Source organism: Hydractinia symbiolongicarpus, chromosome 10 (assembly GCF_029227915.1).
Source record: "Hydractinia symbiolongicarpus strain clone_291-10 chromosome 10, HSymV2.1, whole genome shotgun sequence".
In the NCBI taxonomy this organism is placed as follows: domain Eukaryota; kingdom Metazoa; phylum Cnidaria; class Hydrozoa; order Anthoathecata; family Hydractiniidae; genus Hydractinia; species Hydractinia symbiolongicarpus.
Genome location: NC_079884.1, coordinates 22,900,508 through 22,913,484, shown reverse-complemented (window position 1 = coordinate 22,913,484; position 12,977 = coordinate 22,900,508). Strand labels below are relative to the sequence as shown.

The window sequence follows — 12,977 nt, the reverse complement described above, 5'->3', positions numbered from 1 at the left end:
ATATATTTATTTTTTTAATTAAAAGTTTGAACTGGATCTACGTTATGTTTTGCAAACACCTAATGCGATAATTTAAAACACCTTCATAAACATTTGATATGGCTTACGTCCAATGCACCTGGTATTTCAATATTTCGGATTACGCCGTTTTTTCTGTTGTTAAGTGCAACATTTAACAAAACCATCCTGTGTTTTCCCAAACAATTTATGTACGATTTCGTTATGCGATAGGTTTTGTCTTCCACGATGTATTGGTTTAAAGCTTGCAGAGCCGATGACGTGGAGAGATTTCTGATCACGTGATCAATAACACCCACTCCAGTCTTATCGTACGAGCACGTGGGTAGTTCCAGTCTTAACATATAAGCACACATCCTGTTCAAGCCTGAAAATACGAGGTACCACTATTAATACTGTGATTAATACGATATTAATAATAGAGTGATTAGTTCACACTACAGATTTAAGTGAGTTTTACAGGTATAATTTTAGGTGAGTTTAAACTCGATTTTACTTTGAAATCAGCGCAAAAATAAAGAAAGAAACACAAATAAAAGTAATATTTTCGCTTTTCCATCAGCGGAATGTTAATAGCAAAATAGAAAGAAAACTACAGTTTTGGGTTTGGCTGGTTGTCAGCATGTAAAAGGTTTTCAAGTGAGTAATTTTTTGATACTTGGCCTCAGAAGGAATTTAATTAATGTGGTTTTTAATAATTTTTAATTTTTTTTTAATTTTTCTTTTTGAACTTTAAGCTTAAACAACAATTTTTTTGGACATTTGAGTTTTAACTTTTTTGTGGTTTGAAGTGAGTTCAGCCGCAAATGTTAAACTCGTGGAATGTGCGCACTACAGTAGTCAGTTGAAAGTAATCGTTTTTACTTACGACGAAATCAGAAATATCTAAGTATATACTGCTGTTAGAACTACGCTTTTAAAGTCACAAACATCCTTTCTTGCAAATTGGTGATGCATTAACCCTATTCGGTCCGGGGTTTTTCGAATATATTATGCCGGGGGTGGATCCCCCCCCCCCCCCTTAATAACTTTTCATAGGCTTGTTCAAATTGAATCAACTTGGTACACTTAAGTACATCACAAAAGGAACAACATGGCGGCAATAAATTATTGCTTGCGTCATCACATTTTCTGTGACGTCATCCAAAGCTTGAAACTTGCTCAAAATGCCACCATCTGCTTAAAATTTAATTACTTAAGTTCTAGAGCGAATTTTTACATAGTGTTGGAAATTTCTGACAGCTACATAAAAGTTATTTAACATACTTCCGGTTTTTACATAGATCGCATAAAAAGTTGCCAAAAATTGCCCAAAAATCGGAAATCGGATTACTCACGTGTCCAAAACATGAAAAATAATTTTTCTTGACGAAACAAAGAGTTATCATATTTTCCCCTTTATTTGTGATTCATAGATATTTTAGGGGTAGTTTCGAGCTATAACCAATATCAAAGCCTCCGGAAGGCATAGGAACTAAAAATTTGGCATGAAGTGTCTAATAAATATTGATACTTAGTAAGTATTATATCCAAGCAGCATAGCGTTAAGGAATTATTAAAAAAAAACGTTGGGGGGAGGGGCGGAATTCGCATTTCAAGTGCAAAATATACGATACAATTTTTTGTAAGATTTTTGTGGCATACGACATATTGTACCGTGTCTATGTGTAGCTATGTAAGTATGTGGAACTATTGTCGGATGCGAGAGAATGAGATTCAAACATATCCCTTATTGTTATAAGTACATAAAAAAATATAGACAATAGCCTTACCTCTCTCAGCAGCTAGAAAAAAAGGAGTGCGATATTGTGCATCTCTTACAAGAGGACTCGCGCCATGTTCAATCAGCAACTGAAAGCATTCCAGTGAGTCAAACTTTGCTGCATAATGAATCGCCGTTTGTTCCTCCCCTCTTAATGTTCTGTGATTGATATCAGCTAAAATAAAAAGCTGAAGTAAGAATGATCGCTAATAATGTCTCCGTTTTGTGCTTTTATATAACAATACGATAACTCTGTTCGTCTGTCCGCCAATGAACAACATGATCCTATAGATTTTTTACACAATAAAAGTAACGGCTAACAATTTTAGAATTTTATAGTTTTATTTAAAAAAATGTGTGTTGACGGGTTATTACTAACGTCATCATATTCAAATTACAGATCTTTTTTATCGTTTTTCTGCCTAAGTGGAATTTCAACCAATGCAACTATTACCCATTCTATTTTACCTACTTACCTACTTTCTTTTACGATAGCTTTCAAAATAAATATATATTTCTACCGAAACTTAGACTTATTTCTTTGGCCAATTATCTCGTGAGTTTTTGTACAGACACAATTATTCCAGTCTTTCTAATCATAATGGCACTTTGTTAAGCATTATGTCATAGCTAGCTCAAGTTAATAATAGTGAATTAAAGGGGTCCCAATACGGTTGGATCTAAACTATCTTCGAAAAGAGCCGGAGGGGGGAGGGGGGCATGTTCCTAGTTTATAGATGGATGTTCTCTTACCTTCGTTATGGAGCAGCCACTTAAGCATGGGTACATTGCCAGATGCTGCTGCCACAAACAGAGGTGTTCTACCAAAATTATCAGAAACATTAACATCAAGCCCATGCGATTTTACATAAAATGCTAGGTCTGTGTGCCATTCTCTAGCTACTTCATGAAAAATAGATTGTCCATGGAGATCCCTTGTGTTTATATCTGAAGATATGTGGAACAAATACAAGAGTAGTACTTCCTTCTGAAACTTACTTGATGATAACTTTGAAGAAGTGTCATAAGTAAATAACCTCGTCCCCAGGACCTTATGGCCCCTGGTCCTTTATTACGGAGTGGCCAACAAGGAAAAATGCCCTGGGAACGAGGTTGATAAGTAACGAGTAAAGAATACAGGAAAATTATGAGGGAAGTTCCCGGATTTTTTAGAGGCATGTTCATTCAAGTTTGTTTTTACTGTACCTAAAAAACGGTGTAGGGGATAAAAACAGTTCTAAAAAAACTTGTGATTGTTTTACAAGCAGGTGCATTTAAACTTGGGGGTTATCTTACCTGCATGTTTCAACAAATTGTCAAGATAGGTAAATTCCACCTTAACATTTGGTCCGGATGTTCCAAGGTATGAGAAGTAATTGATAAGAGCTTTATTAGCGGCGTTTCGATCAGATTCCGAGTTGTTCTCCGTATGCATACCTATGAAAAATTCCCATACATGGTTACTTTTTTGTAAGTAAAATGATCTCACCAAACCTCGTTGATCTCACATAAAGGCAAGCCTTAAATTTCAAATTGTTTTTTTAATCTTTTTTATTCAAGTCTTTACATTTTCATAAAATTTGGCGTCGAAGGCCCAATATATACTGCTCATTTAGTGCAAGATTTAACTTATAGACTTCTAAAATCCATTAAACTGGTAACATTTATTGGCTAATTTTGAAAGAAGACATTAAAATGTTATTAGGGGCCATTCAATAACTACGAAACACCCAAATTCAAGATTAAATTATACACTAGAATATAACAGAAGACCTCTTTCACCCCCCCCCCCTTATCCCAATTACCCCTATAATGATCATAACCCCCATTCCTCAGGAGTTATGTAATTATTGAACGGTCCCTTATTCAAAATTTAGTGCAGTAAAAGTATATGTTGTAACTTACTTTGCAATGACGCTATTTTGATGTTTGCTAATGCGGTACCATCTTCTATAGGGGCCGGACCCCTTCGCCACTTTACTATTCCTTCATCCATGTTTATTTTGCTAAAGTTTGTTCCATGTTTTACCTCATCTTCTTGAATTGTTTCGTCAAATTCATCAAATTCGAGGTCATTGTATTTTACTTCATTGCTCTTTTTGTCACTGCCATCTTGGCTGTCGTCGTCAGTGTAGTCACTGTCGTCGTAGTCATTTTGAAACGATGGATTCTCAAATTCTATTAAATTCTTTGCCATCTTGGTTTCCTATTATCTGTGTTATAAGTTATAAAGAAATACAATCTTCCTCACTAGCAAACAAGGTTTGAGCAGGCGCAGCCATAAAAGATCTAAAAAGAAAGAATAAACCGATATGAAACTGAAATTTTATGCACCTACTTAAAATTTCGAGACACAGAACCAATAGAAAGTAGCCACAAAAATTTTAAGGCATATTTCAATTTGCGTTAAAAATACTGAAAACCAATCAAGGAGCCAATATAGCCAAGTAGCTATAGATGACAGCCTTAATAGGACCCAGTAGAAGGTTTGGGAACATAGAAAGAACTGAAATCATTATTCATATTCTTTAGTATAGCCGAAAAAAATACCATGTTATTTTAAAATACAGTTTCAACTAACCCGCTAAATTGCAGAAAAAATTGTTGCAGCAGAATTTTAAAATTTTTAGTAAACACTGTTCAACCCCAGTTGTGAAGTTATTGGTAAAAGAAACAGGGTTAAGGTTAGTCGGGGAAAATCTTCAGTCGGTTTCACCCCACTAAAGTTGGGTTTCAGCTACGGGTTTTAGGTAAAAAACAAAAAATCCTTTCTACCTTGTTATCATCCTCCCTCCTGTCGTCTATCAGTTAATATAAAAAATAGTCGAATGACTTGAGTAGGGGAAAAATGGGACATTTAAATAATAATAGACCGTTGTAACAGATTATTTTAATTCCTTAAAAATAGTGACTCCCTCAGCCATTATAAACAAGAGAAAAGTAATGCTCCGAATGCGCTTGTCTAAATAAAAGGATTCTGGATGCAGTGCAAAAGCTGATATAAAACACTTGGCGATAAAGGTAATTATGAATCTGTATTGAATACACAAAAGAAAACGGGTATACCTTTCCAAGCACTATATCAAGACCATATTGAGCTTTTACATGATGGGGGATCACACTGGTTTCTGAGTTTTTGCTCAAGTGGTCAAGTTCCGATCCGTGATGGCCGAAGATGTACTCCGCAATAGTAATAGTACACAATAGTGCACAATAGTGCACAAGAGTGCACAATAGTACACTCTTGTGTACTATTCAGCCTGTACATGCTTTTATACAGGCTATGCTTATATAAAAAGAGAAGAGTTCATATTTGTCATTTTGAGCATGTTTTTAATCATAAGTTTCTTATAATCCGAAAGGGGAGTCAAAATCCACTAGGGGAGCTTTCTTTTATCAATAAAAAATCACTCTAGGAATGACTGTGGAGTTTCTTTACACTAGTTTATAATGACTTAGGAGTCATTTTAAGGGTAATTTAATGACACCGATAGTGAAGTTCTCGACAGATTTTTAGCCGGTTAAATTTGGCCGGGGAAGATTATTACTTGTTAATTTTTTTTAGTCGGATGGGGAGGGGGGAGGGCTTGGTCACCAACTCTTAAAATTGGTCACTTTTCCCATTTTTCCCCAATAACGTACGCGTGCTTAAACTTTCCTCGTGTCGCACTAATTACACAGCACTATAGATTCTTTCAACAGTTTCTCTGCAATTGTTTACAAAAAATCCAATTATTCGAACGTTTGTTGTCATTGGTGAGGCTTCTTTTTTAATCTTGTTTGTTAAGGTTTAAAATGTCACCTACCAACTGTGAGTCATTTCAGATGTACATTAATTGCGCATTTTATTTTTTTCCTCCGATAAAACGTTTTTGAAAACCTTAATTAGAAATTAATTGTTTTGTTAAAAAGGTAACTGAACCTTATCAAAGTTTGGTCATCCTTCTTGATTTTTGTCTTGCTAAAAATTCATTCCGATAGTGATTTTAACATTTAGCTAAAATGCAGAATGTTTTCATTTGATGAATGTGCGATAAATATTTTTCTGTCCGCAAAACATTTGATGAATGTGCGATAAATATTTTGTAAGATAATCCAATTGCGCATTTCTTTCTCGTTTATACAATGTTTTTAAAAACCCCAATTAAATGATCATGTTTAGTTTCTCGTTCCTGTCTTTTTTTTCCTTTTTCGTACCTACTGTTATTCAAGTAACAATTGACCTTCTAACTTTGTGTCCTGTTATCATTTGTCATCATCATCATAATCATCATCATCGTTTTCGGCTAATGCAAGATGTTTTCTGTCCGCAAAACATTTTTTAAATGTAAGATAAAAATTTCGAATTGTTTTAGAAAATACAAATTTACGTTTTCATTAAGGTGCTGGGGGTGGGGTTGCCATTTTAGTCACCAACGTTTTTACGCTGTCAATTCATCGTTGATGTTCGCCCCTATGCTCGCATACATTTGTCTCACTGGTACAGTTAAAGCTGAATTATTGGATATTCTATCGCTTTAAGTAAGTTAGGGGGGGGGGGGGGGGTGATAGAAGTAAGGGAAAATTTGGTAAAATTAAAACTTCAATTCTACGATTATTAACAAGCTCTTACAGTATGCGATCTCCAGTCTTATTAACTCTTAAAAAGCCATAAAAATTTATTTTTAAAGCTTACATCCCATTTTTAAACAACTTAATCACAAAAAACTCATATAAACAGAGTATTTGAGAAAAATTATCTCTTTTATCTGATTTGCAATTTTAAGACAGTATTATGATAAAACAAGCTACTTTCTTGCAAATCCGATCGCCATCTTGAATATGAGCTCCCACGTAAAGCGACAAACAATAAAATTATTTTAGCAGTAATTTTGTATATATCAACAAGGTTAGTAAAATTTAAAATTTACCATAGCGACGAGTATAACATAATCTTTCTGCTTAAATTTTTGTTTTATGCAATATGTATTTGCGAAAAGAATACTTTTTTTCACTGCTAATATGCTATGAACATTATAAGATTAACTTATTCAAAAGTGTAAAAAAAAATTGTAAATATAATTTCCATGAAAGAAATGGAAGTTATGTTTTTCTCGCTATAAAAATAAGAAAATAACTGCCGAAATTTACGTACCTCGTGCTCGTGATAAAATCCCGATAAATAAAAAAAAAAACTGCAAGCAAATCAGTCGATCATTTGTGCTGCTTTTATGTGGATCATTCCTGCCTTATTACCATTTTCTACAGATTATATTACGACTTAAATACTATTAACGGTATGTTTTAAGAGCCGGTTTTCACTTCATCGTTTTCATAACAGAAAAGTCTGTTTGATAAAGTGGTGTATTTTATCAATTGAATGTCCATTCTTGTTTAATAGATTTTAATCTGCAATAAGGAGATATCTCCCAACACAGGGCAGATAAATGTACTTGTTAGATCATTCGATGTTTATGTTATTTCTTCACGTGGAAATACAGCCTTAGTTATTATAAAATTAAGTTACTATGGTTACAATAAATACTTGCCAAATTAATCTTTATCGCACAAGCGATTAGCGTTTTTGTTTATAAGAATGAAAGCTCTGTTAACTATTATTTACAAGGATTGCATGACAATCATCCATAGTTTAGTAAGACACGAAGGTGATTAAAAAGGACTAGTCAGTGGGCCCGTGGAAAAATTCACGGTTTGCCCGTTCTTTTTATACCGCATTGCATGCGTATCGCTACTTGTGGTACCATTTTGCGTGACACACAGACGACAGCTATTATTAAAGAGACTAGTCGATAAGGTCCGTGGAAAAAGATGTTGTTTTAGTTTTTTGCTGACGTCAGCAGTACAGATACAAAAAACATTTGGTAAAAATTAGTTCATTCGTTGCCTGCAATAAGTAGAGGTTGGGACGCTGATCAGAATTATGTATAGAATCGTGTGCTTTTGGCGGATGCCTAGAAGATATAGGGGTTTAGGAATTTTGCTATTTTTTTATACCCGTTGCCTTTATTGTATAGATCTGATCACTGATCAAAAAAATGTATAGGACCATGTAATTTTGACAACCGGTTGCAGAAATATTAGGATTTAAAGGTTTTTTGATGACGTCATTAACCCGTCCATTCCGAAACGGATTTGGGAACCCAGGTTTTCCAGGTTTTTTGGCCTCAAAGATACCTGTTGCCTTCATTGTATAAAAAAATACCCAAATTGGTCCTAGGTGGTCCCTAGTTACCCATGCGGTGAAAAATGACTACATATCGTTTATAAGAAATTAGTAGGGACTCAAGATTCATCTCTTACAGTAGAAGAGGGGGGTCGGACAATACATGGTTTTAAAGTGCAAATCCCCCGCTTCTCTCTCTCTCTCCCGCCACCCCCCGTAAAATGCACGACTCCATGTAAAATGTGCACGAAAATATTTTTGTTGTCATAGCAACCATATTACGTCATCAAAATCTGCTGCTGCGCATGCGCAAACTAAATTCGGAAAATCCGATAAATCCGACGATATCCGAGATAATCCGACAAACATCCACGCATGCGCAAAACCTTCAACGATAAATGACGTCATCATGCGCAAGTAGAGTAAAGTTTTTTTTTTAAGATGTTCTGTCCATTTAAAAAAAACCTTTTAATAAAAATCTGTATGTATTAAAAAAATGACAAAATTAGTTTTTTTGTAAATGCAACTGGTGCTGTATCAGCACCAGTAGCATCAACCACCAATGCTCTTACCGCTCAATTGCAGAGTGTGCGGGATACTGTTAATGATTATTACGACAAAATAAAAGGCGAAATAAAAAAAAAAGATTTAACTTACATGACGAAATCGAAGCTGAAGCACAGGAAGACTATCATGATGCTGAGGACATTGATGAAAATGATATCCCAAATGTTGAAGGATGGGAATAATCGTGTCAAGATGTGGCGGTTCAACAAAAATCTGAACGAACCGCTTACGCATACTATCATGGATAAAACCACATCCCATATAGACATGCGAGTAAATGTTGTTTACAGTTTCAGCTGTGATACTCACCAAGGTGGAGGTGGTGTATCTTTATATCATAAAAGTAAGAGCACTGAGTCGCTATGAAGCATCGCGGAGATCGAAGCATTTATAGAAGAATGTCAGATGAAGCGTCTGGATTTGGAGGATGGTGAATTTTGGAGCAAGGTCTATTTACCACCAGTCAGAATAATTGAGACCGCAGGAGCATATTAAGGGAAAATCGTCTTAGATCATGTACAGATCAAAATCATAAGCACGCGTGAGCCTCTGTTTGGATGCGGACCCCTTCCGGTTTGGTTGCGAAAGAAGAGGTGTATCTACGCTATGGATGGTAATGAAAGAACGGACAATTTATGCTTCTGGAGATGTTTAGCGGTAAAAAAGAGGGCTAAGGTAGTACGAGGAGCAGAGTTCCTTACAAGGTCAGCTCTTGCATTAGCCCGAGAGTACTACGAGTACTCCAAGCCAAAGCGTGAGAATGTGCGCCCTACAAAGCTGGTGGATCTGGAAGGTATTGCAAACCATTTCAAGCTTAACATCAAAATATATGAGTCTAAATCAAACAATGAGAAAGCACCATAGCGACTTATTTATGGCCAGAAGCAGGAAAAGGAAGGGCTGGATGACATCACTATTGGAATGTTGGAAGGCCACTGCTTCTATATTAAAAATATGAAGGTGTTGTCAAATACATTGGAATGTGAGGTATGCAGCCAACGCTTCACAAAAGCTGACCACCTATCGCGGCATAAGAAAAATGAATGCGAAGGGGTCAAGGCAACGAACATTTGCAAAGGTGAGAAAGTGAAACGTATGCTGAGCAAGTTGGAGAAGGTATTTTATGGTTAGGGGTATAGCTACGCTGCATCTCAATGGATTGAATACATGCCGAAGGAAACTGGGAGACATATACATCATGCTTTATGTGGTCATGGTGGTAAACGTGTTATCCGTGATGACAAAGGAAAGAAGTAGAAAGTCGACGGCTATGACCCTATCGCGAAGACTGTTTACGAGTACCACGGCTATTACTGGCACGAATGCTCGTGTCAATCAGAACGTCATACATACCGGTATGAGCAAACGATGAAAAAGGAGGCATTGATAGAAGAACAGGGATATAACCTCATCACAGTGTGGAAATGTGAAAATCCTTCCAAACTTAACCGATATTTTAAAAAAAAATCATCAGGCACCCTCATTATATTGTGTTGGATTTCGAAGCCCTCTTTCCACTTTTAAATTACCAGCAAATCTCTGTTTTGATACACCTTTCGAGGCATATATCCTGGTAAGAGAGGTATTCACGATAGTTTGAATGACAACCCATCGTTCATAGAAAATAAAGACCCTTAAGTTTTATTGAAACATTTTGTGGAGGAGCTTGAAAGGAGGCACGGTCTTATCATTGATGAAATTGAAAAAATTTACCCAAAGCCTGACGATTTCGACATGCTTCCCAAAAAGAGCCAGGATGCGTGGACCGAATGGAAAAACCAGGTAGCTGTGATTGGGTTCAACAGTGGTAAGTATGATTTAAATATGATCATGCGGTATTTTGTTGAGGAAATTGCGCAAGATGAAAGTCGAAAAAATCAAGGCTGCAAAGAAGGACAACAATTATATGTTCGTGACAACATCCAAGTTTAAATTTCTTGACATCAAAAATTTCCTTCTCCTGGTATGAGCTACGACCGATGGTGCAAACCCCTCGAATGCAAGCTAGAGAAGCTCGTGTTCCCGTATGAATGGTTAACGAGTTATGATAAGTTGAGCCATGTCGGGCCTGTCGCGCACGAGGACTTCTATAGCCGATTAAGCGGTAAAAATACACTATCCGTTGAAGAGCATGAAGAATTATGCGCAGAATTCGATAATCGGGGTTGTGTGACGACGATGGATTGGCTACGCGAGTACAACATGGGTGAAGTTGAACCCTTCATCGAAGCAGTTGATAAACCCAGACGTCAATATTACAGAGATGATATAGACATTTTGAAGGATACAGTGAGTATCCCTGGTGCATCGATGCATTATGTGTTGAATAAGACCCTGAAACTAAACCCAAAGATTGAGCTCTATGCACCATGCAAGCACAAATGTAAAGAAGACTGCTACAGCAACACTTGTAAGGATTGTAAAGAGGTGCAGAAAACATGTGAAAAATGTACAAAGAATAAGGCTTACGAGCTGTTTCAAACGGGTTCGTATTTTGCAGGTACCAGGAGCGTGGTGTGACAAGTATTAGATCACATGTATACAAGGATGCAAAACAATGCCAAACGATCCTGGGGCTAGATGCGAACATGTTGTATCCTAGCACAATGATGTATAACCTCCCTTGCGGTAAGGAAAAATTGCTCAAAATTGCCGACCTATATCACTGGATAACGTTGAAAAACTAACACGACATGTGCAAGCAGGCTTCTTGTTTGGATTTGCCCAAGTTGACATTGAGGTACCTGCGGAATTGTATGATAAATTCTCCGAGATGTCGCCTCTATTTGTGGTGAAATAAATACCAGATGAAGCATTCCTGGAGCATATGCACGATTATTTAAAATCTACAGGTCGTGAATTTATTCTCGGTACACGTAAGCTCTTGGGTGTCATGAAAGCTAAAAAGACTCTACTCTATACACCTGTTCTAAAATGGTACCTGGGTCATGGTTTGCAAGTGACAGCGATCCATCAATTTTTTAAATACAAGCGCGGCAAACTGTTCTCTTGGTTCCTTGAAGAAATTGCGGGTGCTCGTAGGGAAGCTTATAAAGATCCAGACAAGCGTAGTAATGGGTATACAGCCTAGTTGAAGGGGAATTCATTCTATGAAAAAATGAATGAGGATGTAGCAAGACATGGGAACACAACATTTACCAGAGACGAAATGAAGGTCGATCAAGCGATGAGATCTCCCTATTTCAAAGAAGAAGAAAGAAATCAGAGAAATCAAGCGCAAGTGCAGCATTGATAGAGCCTACTAATGTGGAATTGCCAGCTAGCCAAGCTACGTATGCTTGAATTTTACTTCGACTTCCTCGATAAATACGTAGATCATTAAAATTTTGAATATATTTACATGGCTACGGATAGTGCTTATTTCCTATCTCGGAGGAAGAATTACGCGATGTCGTGCGTCCTGAGTTGTTCGAGGAGTACTACAATGAGGTGAAAAACTGGCTTGTGACTGACGATTACTCCAATAGGACAGGAGTTCTGTTTAAGCCTGAATTTATAGGTTTTAGAATGGTCGCATTGACAGACAAGTGCTATTTCGTCGAAGGAAGAAAAGGCACCAAGTTTTCGTGTAAAGCAATGTCAAAAAAGCATAAAACGAGATGACTTGGCTTAGGCACATTAACGCATTGAAAGTATACTTGGACACTGCGAACAACATAGGTTTCCGGATACACAACGAGAGGATGATAACTTATGAGCAAAGTAAGCTAGGGCTCTTAGCGTGCTATGACAAATGTCGCGTCCTAGATGACGGCATACACACAGTGCACTTAGCTTTCTAGCACGCACTGTCAACACTTTTTATCTTTAGACAATTGAATGGACGGCTGACAAAAATGTAAATCAAATGCCTTGATGTACAGAAGGCGTTAAGAGAGCGTACCAAATGTTGTCACGGAAAGCAAAGGAGCGCTTGCCCCATATGTGATCGCCCTGTGTATCTGTATAAGCTAATTTTAATCAGGATTCATAATGCCCTAAATTATGATAAAGAGATTACCTCTACAGAGTATCTGGGATGTGATATTGTAACATTCATGAAACATATCCAAACACAGTTTAGGGACGGGAAAACTGGGGAAACCGAGGGCAATGAGAGTTTGATCACAAGGTGCCACTAAAATGCAGAGAGAACGGAGTATACCCTAGCGAGGAATTGCAAATCGCAAGACCGCACTACACCAACATGCAACCCATATGGGTTGTAGTAGCAGGCCTTGTCCTAGCGGAAGGGTAGGGCTGCGCGGGCTAGAGCACGACTTACCTCGAAGCGACCGTCTCGCACCGGTTTCCACCACACGGTGCCAATTCGGTTGTGCCAAATGCTGGGAAAAATTGTGCCAAATGCCGGTTAAAAAAATGTCAATGTGCAAGGAACGGCCTGGAAGTGCTCGCTTAAAAATAGGTGTGAGCACGTTAAAGCGTAGTACATCACGAGAAAAAAGA

The 12,977-nt window shown here is 37.1% G+C and overlaps 1 protein-coding gene across 3 annotated transcripts in view; it reads right to left on the bottom strand.

Moving 5' to 3' along the window:
* LOC130662647 (uncharacterized) overlaps positions 1 to 12,977 on the bottom strand; it is a 44,222-nt gene that overhangs the window by 5,844 nt on the left and 25,401 nt on the right. For 2 of the 3 annotated variants that reach the window (XM_057461547.1, XM_057461546.1), the window contains 5 exons: positions 3,686 to 4,069; positions 3,077 to 3,217; positions 2,534 to 2,728; positions 1,791 to 1,955; positions 108 to 385 (listed from right to left, as the gene is read on the bottom strand). In XM_057461547.1, coding sequence (XP_057317530.1) covers positions 108 to 385; positions 1,791 to 1,955; positions 2,534 to 2,728; positions 3,077 to 3,217; positions 3,686 to 3,977 — 1,071 coding nt within the window. In that variant the 5' untranslated portion in view covers positions 3,978 to 4,069. Of the gene's footprint in view, positions 1 to 107; positions 386 to 1,790; positions 1,956 to 2,533; positions 2,729 to 3,076; positions 3,218 to 3,685; positions 4,070 to 6,914; positions 7,066 to 12,977 lie in introns of those variants that run through there. The other variant, XM_057461545.1, reaches the window with a different exon arrangement.